This window comes from Anabrus simplex, chromosome 13 (assembly GCF_040414725.1).
Source record: "Anabrus simplex isolate iqAnaSimp1 chromosome 13, ASM4041472v1, whole genome shotgun sequence".
Taxonomy (NCBI): domain Eukaryota; kingdom Metazoa; phylum Arthropoda; class Insecta; order Orthoptera; family Tettigoniidae; genus Anabrus; species Anabrus simplex.
The window spans coordinates 54,929,598-54,946,992 of record NC_090277.1 but is presented as its reverse complement, the minus strand read 5'-3'; the positions used below and the strand labels follow the sequence as shown (position 1 = coordinate 54,946,992).

The 17,395-nt window shown below is 41.1% G+C and overlaps 1 protein-coding gene across 1 annotated transcript in view; it reads left to right on the top strand.

Moving 5' to 3' along the window:
- The window catches only part of ss (spineless), a 770,665-nt gene that overhangs the window by 619,680 nt on the left and 133,590 nt on the right, over nt 1-17,395 (top strand). Inside the window, exon 4 of the mRNA XM_067157402.2 lies at nt 12,496-12,585. Coding sequence (XP_067013503.2) covers nt 12,496-12,585 — 90 coding nt within the window. The remainder of the gene's footprint in view (nt 1-12,495; nt 12,586-17,395) is intronic.

Genomic DNA, 17,395 nt, shown 5'->3' with positions numbered 1-17,395 from the left:
CTTTTCTGATTATTTTCTATGTAAGGAATGATACTTTCCAAAGGATGCTTCTGTTCTTTCCTTGTTTTTATTTAGATTAAAGGAATGGGGATTTTTTAGTTTACAAGTTGCTTTACGTCGCTCCATCACAGATAGTTCTTATAGCGACGAATAATGAATTATGAATAATAATAATAATAATAATAATAATAATCATTCATCCATTCGTGTCGTATAGGCCAACATCGGACCACGTCATTTCAACTGGCTGCTTGTGACTTTTGATGTCTGCCCAGTAATTCCGCATGCTTTCTCGATGTCGTTCTTTCCTCACCTGCGTCCATGCCTTTCCTGTTTTTAATTTTGGCTTTGGCTTGTCTCGGAAACCACGTGAAAACCTGACTACTACTTAGCCGCGTGCGTTCAAGCTCGATGACCTTTCATTTTCTATTTTACATTGTTTTTCTTTTTTACTTCGAGATTTATTGTTCGAGTGTTCCGTATGTTACGATAGCGCAGTGTGTTGACATTCAGTTAATTTTTTTTTAATTGAGGAATTTACACTACGAATGCGGTTTCGATTCGTCAGCTGTTATAATTTCTTTTTTTTTACGTTATTTACATTACTTAGGTGAGACATTGTTCTACCGATCATTTGTAATTTAGTTTAAGGCGACAAGTGTAGGTATACAGATTTTTAGCTGTAGTTATGCAGAATTGGAAAGATTTCATATTTTTTTTAAAGTGGACTTGTACTTTAACTAATGTAACGACGTAACTGTTTCATAACCTGAAAGTTGGTTTAGTAAGAAGACTTTTCGAGTGATTTAGCACTTTTATTTAACTTCAGAGTTCTACGTTTCTTCTAAACGCATAGTGAGTTAATGTTTCCCTGCATTTCGCAATTTTGTTCCTTCAGTTCCTCTCGGATCAAGTGTTGTTGGCTCATTCTGAACAACTGTTTCGGCATCGGTATTTATCTATAAATTAAGGGTGTCACGAGGTGATAACACATAGAGCGATTTTATTTCAGATTGTGATAATTGCTGTTAACTTATAACAAACAGCAAGCTTTCAAATAAAATTTCATAACCTACCCAGAGCAACTGATACTTAATTTGGTTCGATTAAGGATCCATTCGGGGGATGTTCCGGTACCCGAGAGGATATTAGACTGATGGACCTTAATTAAATGTAAATCTGGAATTATATTCGTTGAAGGTTAGATTTTCACGGATTGTGTGGGTTAGTCAGTTATCCTATGGGTCAATGTTGCCCGATTTTCAGGTTTTCTGTTTCTTTTCTGATTTTGCTGTCCACAAATATTATATTGCGTTTTCAAACTTGGGAAGACACTAATGTAAATAATTTCAAGATATTTTCGCCATCCACGTTATACAATGTGACTTATTTATAAAATTTTATAATAAATTTAATTGTTTTTAATTTTAAAATATGATTGTCGTGATTTCGTTCAATATTTTTTTTGTAAGCACAATTCTTTCTCCTCATCTGAAGTAGTAATGCTCTCCTCTGAACCCTGTAGATCGGTCATGCCTATTGCTCACGGTAAAATGTTTCGTAAAATTTTTTGTACAATTAATTTTATAAAAATTTGGTGAAAATAAGTTGTGTTGTTCACGGTAAAATTATTTTATAAAATCCGTGGAAGCATCAGGATGGCCATCTATGAACTCACTTCTGAACTAAGATGTGTATGTGCTGCCATCTATCGATAAACTTTAAAACCAGGAATCAGCTGTTCAACTTACAGTGTGTTTGAGAGTATTGCTCCAACAAACAAAGCAAAACTTGCTGCTTTAGCTGCAATTATATGTTGTACAATTGTAAAAAGGAAGAAAAGAAATGCTAGGAAGGGGATTGGATAAAAAGAAGAGAAGAAGGTACAGGATTGCTGTCCTTGGTCGAAAATTAGTTGAGGTTAGAAGACCAGCATTCATATAGGAATTCGGCGATTGTGTTTTCTGCCTCTCTTTTTGCATTTCTGTTGTGGTAAAGTGACGTTTTAACTTCGTACAAATAAGGATATTTTTGGTATTCATCCAATAAAACACTAACAGCTTCCTTAGTCTACCCGGATCCTGCCATTTTAGAAAGAAGTGTTTGTTTACAATCGAGATTCACAATCTTCTCACGACGTAGCACTAGCATCACAGTGATGTCAGCTTCGCTGATTGGTTCGTTTCGTAAAATTAATTTTACGGAATAGAACATGTCCTATTTTATGGAAAGTTTTATCAAAGGTTTTATAAAACTTGAATTTGACCGTGAGCAACAGAAATTTTATAAAATTAAATTATTGTACAATAAATTTGACAGAAAATTTTATCGTGAGCAACAGGCATCAGTCAAGTGACAGAAAAGAATCCTACACGACAACAAAATCTTCTTCTTCTTTTCCAACAGCGTTTTCCCACACCTGTGGGGTCGCGGGTGCTAACTGCGCAGTACAGGTGTTTTGGCTCTGTTTACGGCAGGATGCCCTTCCTGACGCAATCAATATGAAGAGGAGAGTGTTGGGACGGACACAAACTCCCAGTCCCCGAGCCAGAAGAATTAATCAGAAGCGATTAAAATCCCCAACCCGGCCGGGAATCGATACCGGGAACCTCACACCAAAATCTAAGAATCAACATTGTTCTTCCGAAGGAGCCGAGGCAAATGACCGACGATGGAATGGTAGTTTTAAGGGTTCAGTATATAATATATAGTTAGACAGGTAAGCAGGCACATAGATATTCGCGTGTTTAGATATTTTAGTTAAATATACCACCTGGGCTTTCCTGTCAACAATGTGGTTTCTGATTGGCTTTTGCTATGCTTATATAACACGTCAGCGACTGGTAGTATTGACAGAATACTGTATATGACATATTTATTACAATATTAATAAAACTATCCTTCTTTAACCTCACACGAGTATTTAATTGGTTGTGTCCCATTTGCGGTCACAGCAAAATTTGTCCCATTTGCGTTCACTTCCAGTTAGGAAGAAAAAAGGAATGCGAAGAAAGACCAGTTCGTGTCCCATTTGCGATCACTTTAAAGTTATCAGCAGCCTGTTGCGGTTTTCCAACGTCCATGCAGCAGGGAGACTGCTAATTAGGCTAGACTCAGGGATTCTCCCAACCCCTCCCCGTAGTTCTATTCGCACGAATATAATGTGATTGATTTTACGTCTTGTAACTACTTATTAATATTGAAAACATTTCCTAGCGGACAAAGTACTACGAAAAACGTAAAATGCAGCAATTTACTCAATTGTGCCGAAAGTTAAAGAGCTAAAAGGCTCAAAAAGGTTTCAAATCGTGAGTCTTGGATAGCTCTATCAAACTAAAAATAAAATTAAAATCTGAAAATCACTTCCACCTGGCAAGTTCGCCGTGCGGTTAGAGGCACGCAGCTGTGAGCTTGTATCAGGGAGATAGAGGGTTCGAACCTCACTGTCGGCAGGCCTGAAGATGGTTTTCCGTGGTTTCCCATTTTCACACCAGGCAAATGCTGAGGCTGTACCTTAATTAAGGCCATGTCCACTTCCTTCCCATTCCTAGGCCTTTCCTATCCCATCGTAGCATCAAGTCCTATCTATGTCGGTGCGACGTAAAGCAGCTTGCAAAAAAAAAAAAAAAGAAAGAAAGAAAGAAAGAAAGAAAGAAAGAAAGAAAGAAAAAGTTTCCCTTATTGTATAATGGGGAGAAGGAAGTGTAATTTTACTGCTAAGTTGGAGATGAGCTACAATTGCTTCAAAAAGGGGTGTCGTCCTGATTGCGAACAGAATTGGGGTCAGTATACGCAGTCCTAAATTACTAATTCATCTCCTTCGTGTACAATCTATCATGCGTTATTTAATGTATAATGGGAAAGTTCCAAATGCATTGGGGAGGGGGCGGCATTCATCATAAAAATATTGCAAAGCAAATCTATTACCGTTCAGACCAAGAAGGACTTGGAGTAGTGGAAGATAAAGGCTTCTACTATTCGTAAAATACGTAAAATAGGGAGTAAATTGTTAACTCTATATCCGGCAGGCGTTGTCCTCCAAGAATCTACTTCGTACTCACTTTTAGTGTGAGCTGAGTAAATCCCAGCAAAGTGTGCCTCTCCAGATGTGAACATCTCGCCTCTACATTTTTCGACTTCCTGACGGGGAATCGAAACATGTCCTTTTGCGTGAAAGGAGCACGCCTTTACCGCCTCAGTTAAGCAGCTCCTGTTGATGCAAAATATTCACAACTGTATGCTTTGGAACAATAATACACTGTTGAACAGGTCTTGTGAATATTATGTAAATATATGTCTATGGAAATACGGTAACTGTATATAAGCACACTATGTAGAATATAATTGCATATTTTAATATTGTAATTTTAAGTGGGGATGGAGGCACATTCGTGTATGTGGGGCTATGACCTTTCGCCATTCACAGTCCCTCAATTGTACCTACAATTTGAGGAAAATAAATAAATAATAATAACAATAATAATAATAACAATAATAATAACAGTAGTAGTACGGTCCCAACTATCATGCGCAGACATTCTGATTTGATGCTAATTAGATTGCTTGAGTGTAATCCGGACGTTACATGTTACTCTGCCAGAAGATAAAGAAACCTCTCAAGGGCGATCTATGGCTGATTTTTTTTAATTGTGTCGGATAAACACTACATGGTCCGCCTCTGTGGTGTAGTGGTTAGTGTGATAAGTTGCCACCCCTGGAGGCCCGAGTTTGAATCCCCGGTCTGCCACGAAATTTGAAAATTGGTACGAGGGCTGGAACAGCGTCCACACAGCCTCCGGAGGTCAACTGAGTAGAGGGGGCCTCGATTCCCTCCTCAACCACCCTCAAAGTGGTTTTCCGTGGTTTCCCACTTCTCCTCCAGGCAAATGCCGCGATGGTACCTAACTTAAGGCCACGGCCGCCTCCTTCCCTCTTCCTTGCCTATCCCTTGTAATCTTCCCATCCCCCATCCCCCCCCCACACAAGCCTCTGTTCAGCATAGGAGGTGAGGCCACCTAGGCGAGGTACGGGTCATCCTCCGCAGTTGTATCCCCCGACCCAAAGTCTCGCTCTCCAGGACACTGCCCTTGAGACGGTAGAGGTGGGATCCCTCGCTGAGTCCGAGGGAAAAAACAACCCTGGACTGTAAACGGATTAAGAAAGAGAGAAGGAAAGAAAGAAAGACTTATTTTACTTTTACGATCTGCTTTACGTCGTACCGACACCGATAGGTCTTATGGCGACGATGGGATAGGAAAGGGCTAGGAGTGGGAAAGAAGCGGGCGTGGCCTTAATTAACGTACAGCCCCAGCATTTGCCTGGTATGAAATTCGGAAATCACGGTAAACCATCTTCAGGGCTGCTGACACTGGGGTTCGAACCCACTATCTCCCGGATGTAAGGTCACGCCTGCGCGCCTCTAACCGCACGGCCAACTCGCTCGGTAACCCTAAATGTATCACCAAAGAATTTTTACATGGGATCCGAAGACAGACGCTGCCAATGGTCTACAAAAGGAGCGTATTTTAGCAAATACACCTATCTTCATAGTTGTGCGCGTGTTGAGGTGTCGAAGCGCCCGAGTAACGTTTCGTCCGAATTCTATGAACAGGTAGCTTAAGGGTTCGGCTGTCGGCAGCCCTGAAGATGATTTTTCGTGGTTTCCCATTTTCACACGAGGCAAATGCTGGGGCTGTACCTTAAGGCCTCGACCGCTTCCTTCCAACTCCTAGCCCTTTCCTATCCCATCGTCACCATAAGACCTAGTATCAAAAAGATAATAATAATAATAATAATAATCTATTAATAATACAACTCTCACTAATCCACCATAAACAAATGCCCCTCTAGTTATGTTATACAATAAAAAGGATATTCTAAATCATAAGATTACCCCAAACTAAATTATTAAACATTTTCAATAAGAAAAATATTTTTATAAATATTGTTGGGTTATCTAAAACATCCCAATGTACCAGTTAAGAACAAAAATTTCATATGAGACTGTTTTGAAAACTGTATCTGTTTTATGTATCCCACGTCAACACTAATCCCCAAGATAGCGAGTTCAAACCCGGCAGAGGTAGTCGGATTTTTGAAGGGCGGAAAAAAGTCCATTCGACACTCCATGTCGTACGATGTCGGCATGTAAAAGATCTCTGGTGACACATTTGCTGTTTACCCGACAAAATTCATTAAATCTCAGCCATAGACGTCCAAGAGAGTTTCGGTTTACTCGGTCTGCCATCTAGCGGTGGCCTATAGTAAAACGGAACGTCGAAATTGACGAGCAAACAGCCAGATGGCGTCAAATTGAAATGTCTGCACACGGTAGCTGAGGCCATACGATTATTATTATTACTAATCTCTTGTTCGCAATCTGGACAGGGTATATTTAGTTGTTCGGAATCTGGACGGTTTTTGCCTTGTCCACAATCAAGACACAACCCAAAAAGGGTCGCAATGTCGAGGAAGTAGAGTGTTACAGCAAAACATTAATTTTGAATTTGAAGAAGTTTAACGGTTTAATAAGCCCTGCTTTTGTCTTGCATTTCAAAAATCATTTGATTACACCCATAACCATCTGCTAAACCTAAATAAAAGGTACAAATAAGTCCTATTTAGTCTCCTTGACCCGATATTAACGCATCGGACTCAAGCGGTAAACATAATTAATTTAATGAGTTTCAGCATCCGAATCCTAGCACGCAGCTGACGCCAGCTAATTAAAAGACTGTCTGCCTGTACCAGTCCTTGAGTAGGGAATTCCATATCCCCACTGATAAGAGTGATCGCAAATGGGACTGACCGCAAATGGGACGACACCATTTAATTTCCGCTGCAGTTGTTCTTGCCAGCATGAATATAACGAAATTGCCGAACAAATCAATGTATTCTTAGTTTTTAGAAACATGTGTTCTCAATAGGGCAGTGGAAATATAGTAATTTCCACGTAAGGAAATACCCCAGAAAGTAAATATCGCCACCCGATGCTCTTCTTTTCTCTTTTTTGTAATGGCTGATCACTGCTGCCAACCTGCCTGGTTACATATTAAAATCACCAGACATAACCATAACAAACTAACCTCAATGTATAAAACACCGATAATCAATGTTTCCCTACCCTAGTAAATGATAAAAGATAAGATCAAATAAATCAAGATAATTATGAATATCTCGTCGATTTCCACGCTCAAGGAGGAATTAAGGAAATAAACACACTTTCTCACTCAAATTATCCGTCTTTATTTTGATATACACTAGGCGTACTATAACCATATTCTTGACAAGAGGGGCGTGTTAAACGATGCAATTTATTTAATAAGTCTTTGCAGTGTGATTTTAGAAAGTTCCAGACATCCAATGACTTCCCTTTCTTTTGCGCGAACATTTCCTTCTCTCTTCAACACCGGTAACCAGTAAGGAGAGAAATTATTGGGCATATTTTCAGCCTGCAGGCTGGTTATATCTTCAAGCTTATCAGGAAACATATAGGAATACTAATGTGCCAAGCTCCGTGAACGGAAATTAGGTCAGGTTTCAAGTTCACTGCGGATTTGAAAATAATAATGTTATAAGTTCTACTGCCAAAATTTCGTCCCGCAAGAGTTATATCGTGTACCGGTAGATCTAGACATGAGACTGACGTACTTGAGCACTTTAATCATTTCACGCAAACAATGTTAATAAATGCATTATCCGAACATGCCACAATTCTACTTACTTGGTATTAGCCAAATAGATTTACAATCCCACAGAAAAAGAAAATATGCTTTAAATATTCTCGCAAATGTATCACTAGTGACTTTAACGGCGATGCGGTGGCAACACGCAATTCATGCTAGAACAGTGATTGAACGTTGCCAACGTGCCAGATTAACGGTTAATGTAAGACGTCGTATCGGCAAGTAGGGTCCCTAAACTGTATGGTTACCGACACTGAAAAAGACCTGCAAAATACCCAACAGCAAGAAAAGTAACTATAAATCGATACCTTAATATAGCTGCCTCTGTGGGTCCGTGGTAGAGTGTCGGCCTCCGGATCCCAAGATAGCGGGTTCAAACCCGGCAGAGGTAGTCGGATTTTTGAAGGGCGGAAAAAAGTCCATTCGACACTCCATGTCGTACGATGTCGGCATGTAAAAGATCTCTGGTGATACATTTGGTATTTACCCGACAAAATTAATTAAATCTCGGCCATAGACGCCCAAGAGAGATCCGGTTTACTCTAGGTCCGCTAGATGGCAGACAGAGTAAACCGGAACGTCGAAATTGACGAGCAGACAGCCAGATGGCGTCAAATCGAAATGTCTGCAAACGGTAGCTGAGGCCATACGATTATTATTATTATTTGATACCTTACACGGAGAGGACTATAAGGGCGTACCCTAAGGGTGCAACCTTACCCTTTCTCCCCTGTAATATTAAGGTATCGATTTATAGTTACTTTTCTTGCTGTTGGGTATTTTGCAGGTCTTTTTCAGTGTCGGTAACCATACAGTTTAGGGACCCTACTTGCCGATACGACGTCTTACATTAACCGTTAATCTGGCACGTTGGCAACGTTCAGTCACTGTTCTAGCGTGAATTGTGTGTTGCCACCGCATTGCCGTTAAAGTCACTAGTGATACATTTGCGAGAATATTTAAAGCATATTTTCTTTTTCTGTGGGATTGTAAATCTATTTGGCTAATACCAAGTAGGTAGAATTGTGGCATGTTCGCATAATGCATTTATTAACATTGTTTGCGTGAAATGATTAAAGTGCTCAAGTACGTCAGTCTCATGTCTAGATCTACCGGTACACGAAATAACTCTTGCGGGACGAAATTTTGGCAGTAGAACTTATAACATTATTATTTTCAAATCCGCAGTGAACTTGAAACCTGACCTAATTTCCGTTCACGGAGCTTGGCACATTAGTATTCCTATATGTTACCTGACAAGCTTGAAGATATAACCAGCCTGCAGGCTGAAAATATGCCCAATAATTTCTCTCCTTACTGGTTACCGGTGTTGAAGAGAGAAGGAAATGTTCGCGCAAAAGAAAGGGAAGTCATTGGATGTCTGGAACTTTCTAAAATCACACTGCAAAGACTTATTAAATAAATTGCATCGTTTAACACGCCCCTCTTGTCAAGAATATGGTTATAGTACGCCTAGTGTATATCAAAATAAAGACGGATAATTTGAGTGAGAAAGTGTGTTTATTTCCTTAATTCCTCATTGAGCGTGGAAATCGACGAGATATTCATAATTATCTTGATTTATTTGATCTTATCTTTTATCATTTACTAGGGTAGGGAAACATTGATTATCGGTGTTTCCTACATTGAGGTTAGTTTGTTATGGTTATGTCTGGTGATTTTAATATGTAACCAGGCAGGTTGGCAGCAGTGATCAGCCATTACAAAAAAGAGAAAAGAAGAGCATCGGGTGGCGATATTTACTTTCTGGGGTATTTCCTTACGTGGAAATTACTATACACGGAGAGGACTATAGTATGAATGACTACTCTATTTCAGTCTGAAAAGCTTCCCACTGGTAGCTATACAAGTAGGAGTAAGACTTGGACGTAGTCACATTTGGATGATCCAGTCCAGTTGAAACAGTCATGGAAGACGTAGCCTGATATGGAAATGAGAGCCATAACTCACACATCATGCAAATCATAGGCTAAGCCTCCTGGAGCGATAACAGTAGCGGGACGCTTGCCTGTTGGTCGAATGGAGAAGGGCTTAGATGGATTTGAGCGCAATTGTAGCATATGAATGCTTAAACTCTCCTTGAATTATTCAGTGGTAGAACTACGTCACGAAGGTACGTGGGTAAACGCCTTAAAATCTACTGAAAATATAATAAATTTAATAAATATAACCAATTGGGATAAGATATTACTCCCTAATGAAATTATTTATTGAAATAAATATAACTTGATAAATACGGAGACACGTAAGAAGTCCTTGACACTACACTGCATTTCAGGTGCTTAACAGCGGAACGAAGTATCATTTCAGACAGTTCGCGTGTTCGACACCGCCTCAATTCGTTGATAATTATAGGTACTTAAACTGAGCGAGTGGTTGTGCGGCTTGTGTCACGTACCTGCCAGCTTGGATTCGGGAGAAGTGGGTTCGAACTCCACTGTCGGTAGCCATGAAGATGATATTCCGTGGTTTCGATTTTCACACCAGGCAAGCGCTGGGGCTTAATTAATGGCCATGGCCCCTTCCTTACCACTCCAAAGCCCTATCTCTCCCATCGTCGCCATAAGATCTATCTGTGTCAGTGCGACGTAAAGCAAACTATAAAAAATAAATAACAAGGTTCTAAAGTAGGCGAGCCTCGTCTCAGAGCAGTAGATTTACTGGCAAGAAAAAGAAAAATCTGCAGGACAAAATTCTGGGACCTCAAAGTCATTCAATCGTGTAAAGGAAGTTCTTCTTCTTCTTCTTCTTCTTTTTTGCAAGTTTATTTTCGTCACACCGACACAGATAGGTCTTATGGCGACGATGGGAAAGGAAGCGGCCGTGGCCTTAATTAGGTACAGCTCCAGCATTTGCCTGGTGTGAAAATGGGAAACCACGGAAAACCATCTTCAGGGTTGCCGACAGTGGGATTCGAACCCACTATCTCCCGAATACTGGATACTGGCCGCAATTAAGCGACTGCAGCTATCGAGCTCGGTCTTCTTCTTCTTCTTCTTCTTCTTCTTCTTCTTCTTCTTCTACTCTTCTCACATCTGTGAGGTCGCGGGTGCGAACTGTGTCGCTCATGTGGATTTGTCCCTTTTTACGGCCGGATGCCCTTCTTGACGCCAACCTGATATGGACCGACGTAATCACTATTGCGCGTTTCTGTGGTGGTTGGTAGTGTTTGAATATGAAGAGGAAAGAGTTGGAACAAACACAAACAGTCCACGAGCCAGAAGAATTAATCAAGCACGATTGAAATCCCCGACCCGGCCGGGAATCGAACCCGGGATCCTCTGAACCGTAGGCCTCAACGCTACTATTCAGCCGATGAGTCTAACATTCATGTAAAAGTAGTTACCAGGACGTAAAGCCTGCAACACCGGACTGAGCCAGGATCGAACCTGCGAAGTTGGGGTCAGAAAGCTAGCACCTCAATCGTCTGAGCCACTTAGCCCTCCATTATTATTATTACTATTTGTTCGTATCGGGCCACTAAGGACCACGTTATTTCAGTTTTCTTCTCTGGTCTTTGATCTTTGCCCAGTGGTCCTTCCTTCGTTACCGGTGTTCCTCTTTTCTTTCTTCCGTCCACGTCCTTCCCGTGTTAAACTTTGGCCTTTCCTTTTGGAAAACCCTGGTGGTCTCTTAGTTTCCTCCTGAGTGGCTTGCGTTCTTCAATATCTTTGTTTATTATTATTATTATTATTATTATTATTATTATTATTATTATTATTATTATTATTATTATTATTATTATTATTATTATTATTATTTATACTAGGTTGATGTTGTTATTGTTGTTGCTTGAGTTATCAGTCCATAGACTGGTTTGATGTAGCTCTTCATTCCACCCTATCCTGTGCTAATCTTTTCATTTCTACGTTACTGCTGTATCATACATCTGCACTTATCTGCTTGGCATAGTCATATTGGTTTTACCCCTACCGATCTTACCCGCATACATTCTTCTTCTTCTTCTTCTTCTTCTTGTTGTTTCGAATAGGCCAGCTAAGGACCACGACATTCAACTATTGCATTTTGGAATGGGCTTTGATGTTTGCCCAGTAGTTGCGCATCCTCAGGCTGTGTTGGTCCTTCCTCTCCTTTGTCCAAAGGGCGCCAGTCTTCTTTGTTGGTAATCTGTCCTGGAACTTCTTATGTTTAAGCATCTTTCTGAGTGCTGTACGATCCTTTAAGATTCCTTCTGTTATTCCCAGTTCCTGTAGATCTTCATCCACTTCCATCAACCATGGTGACTTGGTCTTCCTATTTTGCCAGTAGCTGAGAATCCGGTTGGTCAACCTGGTAGGATGCATCCTGTAGACGTGCCCATAGAATGCTAGGCGTCTCTTCCTTGCTACATTCGTTATTCTTTCACAGTACTTGTAGAGCTCTTGATTAGGCCGTCCTCTATAACTGTCACCCTCCTTGACTGGCCCCAGTATCTTCCTCATTATCTTTCTTTCCCGGATTTCAAGTTTTTCCATAAGTCCCTTCCTGTTGAGTGTTAAACATTCTGAAGCATATAAGGCCTCAGGGCGGATGACTGTCTGGTAGTGCTTCATCTTAGTATTACGAGAGAGACACTTTTTATTATAGGTATTCTTCGTCAGTTAGTAGGCCATTTCAAGCCTGTTAACTGGAGTTGACAAATCTGTTCCTTCAGAGAGTTTGGATTCCAACCATTCTCCCAAGTACTTAAAGCTGTTGTTATTATTATTATTATTATTATTATTATTATTATTATTATTATTATTATTATTATTATTATTAAGCCATGTCTTTCTGTTTTCTGTTCCAGGCGCTCAATGGGTTCCTTGTCATCCTCACGTGTGAGGGTGAAGTGTTCTTTGCCACGCACAGTATCGAGAGTTACCTCGGCTTCCACCAGGTAGCGTTCTTTCTTTTTCACTTTCTGTATCCACCTTTATTTACCTTGTGTACAAAATTATATAGTGTAGATTTGTGTATAAATTTGTCTGTCGTTTTTGTGTGTGTGTTTGTGTTGCTTCAATAATGGCGAGTTGTTGAAGCGATTTTGGAAGAGTTTTCTCCAAAGTATTAGGTAGCCTATTGTCCATCCCTTATAGGCAGGGCCTCTCAGGGTGCATGCGCCTGGTGCATGCACTGTGCACGGTGCAAAAGACAACTTCGCTTGGTTGACCAGCGTGCAGACCCCCACTACTCGATTTGGAGCAATAGCGCTGTCTCTCTCTTTCCCCATGCCTGTCTCCCTCTTCCTCACTTGCTCCGTAGCGCTCCTAATCCGAGCCGAGTTGAGCCGAGCTTAGCCGAGTAGCCCAGAGACGAAGCGTTGGTCCGAGCCGAGCCGAGTGGAACCGATGCACTGTGCACAAGAACTCTGCGCCGCTGTTTGTACGCGTGAGATTTTGAGCGTTTGAGAGGCCCTGCCTTACACCCTGTAGCTCTCTCGTTGGTAACACCTACTGACGACTTGTCTAACGTTAGTGAAGAATGTGAAACACGGCGGTCGGTTATCTATACTAGGTTGTTGTTGTTGTTGTTGTTGTTGTTGTTGTTGTTGTTGTTGTTGTTGTTGTTGTTGTTTGAGATATCAGTCCATAGACTGGTTTTATGCAGATCTTCATGCCACCCTATCCTGTGCTAACCTTTTCATTTCTACGTAACTGCTGCATCATACATCTGCTCTTATCTGCTTGTCATATTCATATCGGTTCTACCCCTACCGATCTTACCCGCATACACTTCCCTAAAGAACCAACTGCACAAGACCTAGGTGTCTTAAGATGTGTCCTATCATTTTATCTCTTCTTCTCGTCAAATTTAGCCAAATAGATCTCCCCTTCCGATTCGATTCAGTATCTCTTCACTTATGATCCGATCTATCTATTTCACCTTCAGCATTTTTCTGTAACACCACATTTCAAACTCTTGTACTCTCTTTCTTTCTGAACGAGTTATCGTCCATGTTTCACCTCCATACAATGCCATGATCCAGAAGAAAGTCTTCAAAAACCTATTTCTAATTCCTATACCAGTGTTCGAAGTTAGCAAACTTATTTTAAAAAAGGCCTCCCTTGCTTGTGCTAGTCTGCAATTCATGTCCTCTTACTTCTGCCGTCGTTAGATATTTTACTGCCGATCTCGATAGCTGCAGTCGCTTGAGTGCGGCCAGTATCCAGTATTCGGGAGATGGTGGGTTCGAACCCCATTGTCGGCAGCCCTGAAGATGTTTTCCGTGGTTCCCAATTTTCACACCAGGCAAATGCTGGGGTTGTGCCTTAAATAAGGCCACGGCCGCTTCCTTCCCAGTCCTTTTCCGTCCCATTGTTGCCGTAAAACATATCTGTATCGGTGCGACGTAAAGGCAATAGCAAAAAAAGAAGTTATTTTACTACCCAAGTAACAATATTCATTTACTTCCTTTAATACTTCATTTCCTAATCTATTATTACCTGAATCAACTGACTTCAAATTCATTCCATTACTTTTGTTTTGGACTTATTTATTTTCATCTTTCATCCTTACATAAGACTGTTCAGCAACTTCTCCATATCTTCTGCGCTCAAAAAAAAATAACAATATCATCAGCAAATCTCAGGGTTTTGATTTCCTCTCCTTAGATTGTGATTCCCTTCGGAAACTGCGCTTTGAATTCCTTTACTGCCTCTTCTCTATAAACATTGAAAAGGATGGGGGGACAAACTGAGTCCTTACCTCTCTCGTTTCTGGATTGCATTGGATTTAATGAAAATAAAATAGTGTTTGTTTGTTCTGGATAGCCTCGAAAACTGCTGTACCGTTTGAGCTAAAATTTGGTAAGGATATGGCTTGAAATCCCGAGTAACGCAGGGGATAATTTTTATTTTGATACATTTCACGGTTTAGAACTAGTGGAGGAATTTACAGTGGTATGTCCCTAACTTCCTCTACATCAAATAAAATATTGGGTGAAGTTTGGCACTATCGAATAATAAATTGTACTATGTGGTCTTAAAATTACATTTTCTACAGGAAACGCCAAAGGCATTTTCGAGGTTTTCGAGAAAATTAAGAGTTTTTGTATTTTTGGCTGCGGTGGCCTTCAGTAATTTCCGTCATAATTCGTGCAATAGTCAATTTTCGTTTGTTGAGAGGTCACGTGAAGTATGAGCGCGCCATTCTGTGGAAAGCATTTGGAGGCTACAGTTGTATTGTTGAGAGCGCTAAACGAGCTCATCTATATTTGAGAAGTGCTGTGGGCTGTAGTTTATTTATTCAGCCATTTTGTTTATCATCCTCATTGCGTTATATTGAGTAGCGTCGATTGGGAATTAGAAGTGGGGAAGACACAAAAATGTATAGACAACAAAAAGCACCCGAGCTTGTGGGGGATATAGCGACCGGGAGGCGGGGGGGTTCATACACAAATAGCTACAAAATGGTAACTTTGTAATGCGCTCTGAACGAATTTCGAAGGAGAGGTGAAGGTTGACTGTCTACCAAATTAAGTGCGTTAATAATAGTTAATTTTTCAGATTTTGATTCATTACTATAAAATAAACCGCCACTCACAAATCTCACAATAAAAGATAAAATAGTTGAGCAAGTGTCTTATCGCAAATATCTGGGTGCCATCTTGGATGGCCAATGTAACTCCAAACGGGAGATAATATCTAGAATTGAGCAGGCCAGGAAACAATTCATTACAATGAAGAAATTCTTTGTGAGGTCAGATCTCAGTCTCCAACTACGAATTCGTATGATCCGCTGCTATATATTTTCTGTTCTCCTATATGGATGTGAAAGCTGGACTCTGGATCCAATCATAGAAAAACGTATTGATGCCTTCGAAATGTTCCTGCATCGCCGTCTCTTGCGGATATCCTGGGTAATGAAAATCTCAAATGCCGAGGTCCTTCGTCGGATGAAAAAGCAAAAAGAACTACTGCTCACCATAAAACAGAGGAAAACGCAATATCTAGGACATATCATGAGAGGTGAGAGGTATCAGTTATTACAGCTTATTATCGAAGGGAAGATACAGGGGAAGAGATCTGTTGGGAGAAGAAGAAATGCACGGCTGAAAGACCTTCGAAGATGGCACTGCTGTACTTCAGAAATGGCATTCCATTCTGCGCTGTCAAGATCAGAGCTAGTTACGTGGATCGCCAACCTCCGCTCGGAGACGGCGTCTTAAGAAAAAGAAGAAACCGTCACTGTTCTGTAGTGGTTTGTGTGATTAGCTGCCATCCCCGGAGGTCAAGGTGAAAAGTGGAACGAGGACTGGAACACGGTCCATTCAGCCTCGTGAGGTCAAGAAAAGTTCGATTCACACGTCAGCCATCCTCGAAGTGGATTTTCGTTGTTTTCCAATTTTCCTCCAGGTAAATGCCGGGATGGTACCTAATTTAGGGCTACGACCGCTTCCTTCTCTATCCCTTCCAAACTTCTTATCCCCCCAGCAAGGCCCTGGTTCAGCATAGCAGGTGAGGCCGCCTGGAGAAGGTACTCGTCCTCCTCCCCAGTTTTAGCCCTCCGACTCAAAGTCTCCCGCTCTAGGACACTGCCCTTGAGGCGGTAATGTGGGATCCCCCGCTGAGTCCGAGGGAAAAGCCAACCCTGAACGGTAAACGGATTGAAAAAGATAGATATACAATAAGACTTTCACGAAAAGAACAACAATTACACATGTGAAAATGAAAATCTACATCCTTTTTCCAGTCATTTGACCGGGTCAGGAATGGAATGAATAAATCCCCCCATCTAGTGACGAGAATACGAATTGTGCCGGCTGCCGAAGCCTGTCGCACTCCTCTGGGGCAATAGTTAATGACTGACACATGAAATGAAATTATATTGGAGAGTGTTAGATGTCAAGGAAAACCGGACTACCCGGAGAAAAAAACTGTCCCGCCTCCGCTTTGTCCAGCACGAATCTCACGTGGAGTGTCCGGGATTTGAACCATGGAACCCAGCGGTGTGAGACCGGGGCACTTCCGCCTGAGCCACGGAGGCTCCAGAAGAGGAATTACAATAAACCATTACTTTGAGGGTTAATGAATATCAAAACAATCTCCAAGTATCGGTGTGGAAGAAGGCGCTCGTCATCAAAAATTCCAAGTTTTGACCTGTAACTTGTATCCTGTTCTTGTTAGGACACGGCTGTTTGCAGTGCACAGTACATCACTCCATCTTCTCACCTTCTCCTCAGTTAAGTGTGCCACACGTTTTATGCTCTCAAGACACGAAACTTCACTCCACGCGGTCAACAAGTTACTGTTAAAGCCGATGTCCTCCCAACCTCCCTCAAGATGAGCTTCCCGTAATTACACCCCCTTCTTTACATTAGCAACTCCAAGAAGCATTTGGTTATCAGTTCTTACCGATTCAATGTGAAGTGTGGGATGTCCAGACATTTCGTACCACGGACATTCCACACCACTTGAATTTTGAGGACATTTCGTACCACCTAGCTCGTCATCTACCTGCGAACGGTTTCGACTTTATGATGATATCAATTAGACCCCTGACTTTTAAGCAGTAATAGGTTAGAATACAAACTAATTTGGTTGTTAGGATGCGTAGTCTAGACCGCTCTTCCGTAATGTAGTGAGAGTAGCATACATTCTAGGGGTTCTGATCTGCCGAAACCCTAAGGTCTATGCAAAACTCATAACATAACCGTTGTGCAGATTGGCGTATACTTGTTACCCGCTTCAGTATGCATTCTGACCTAT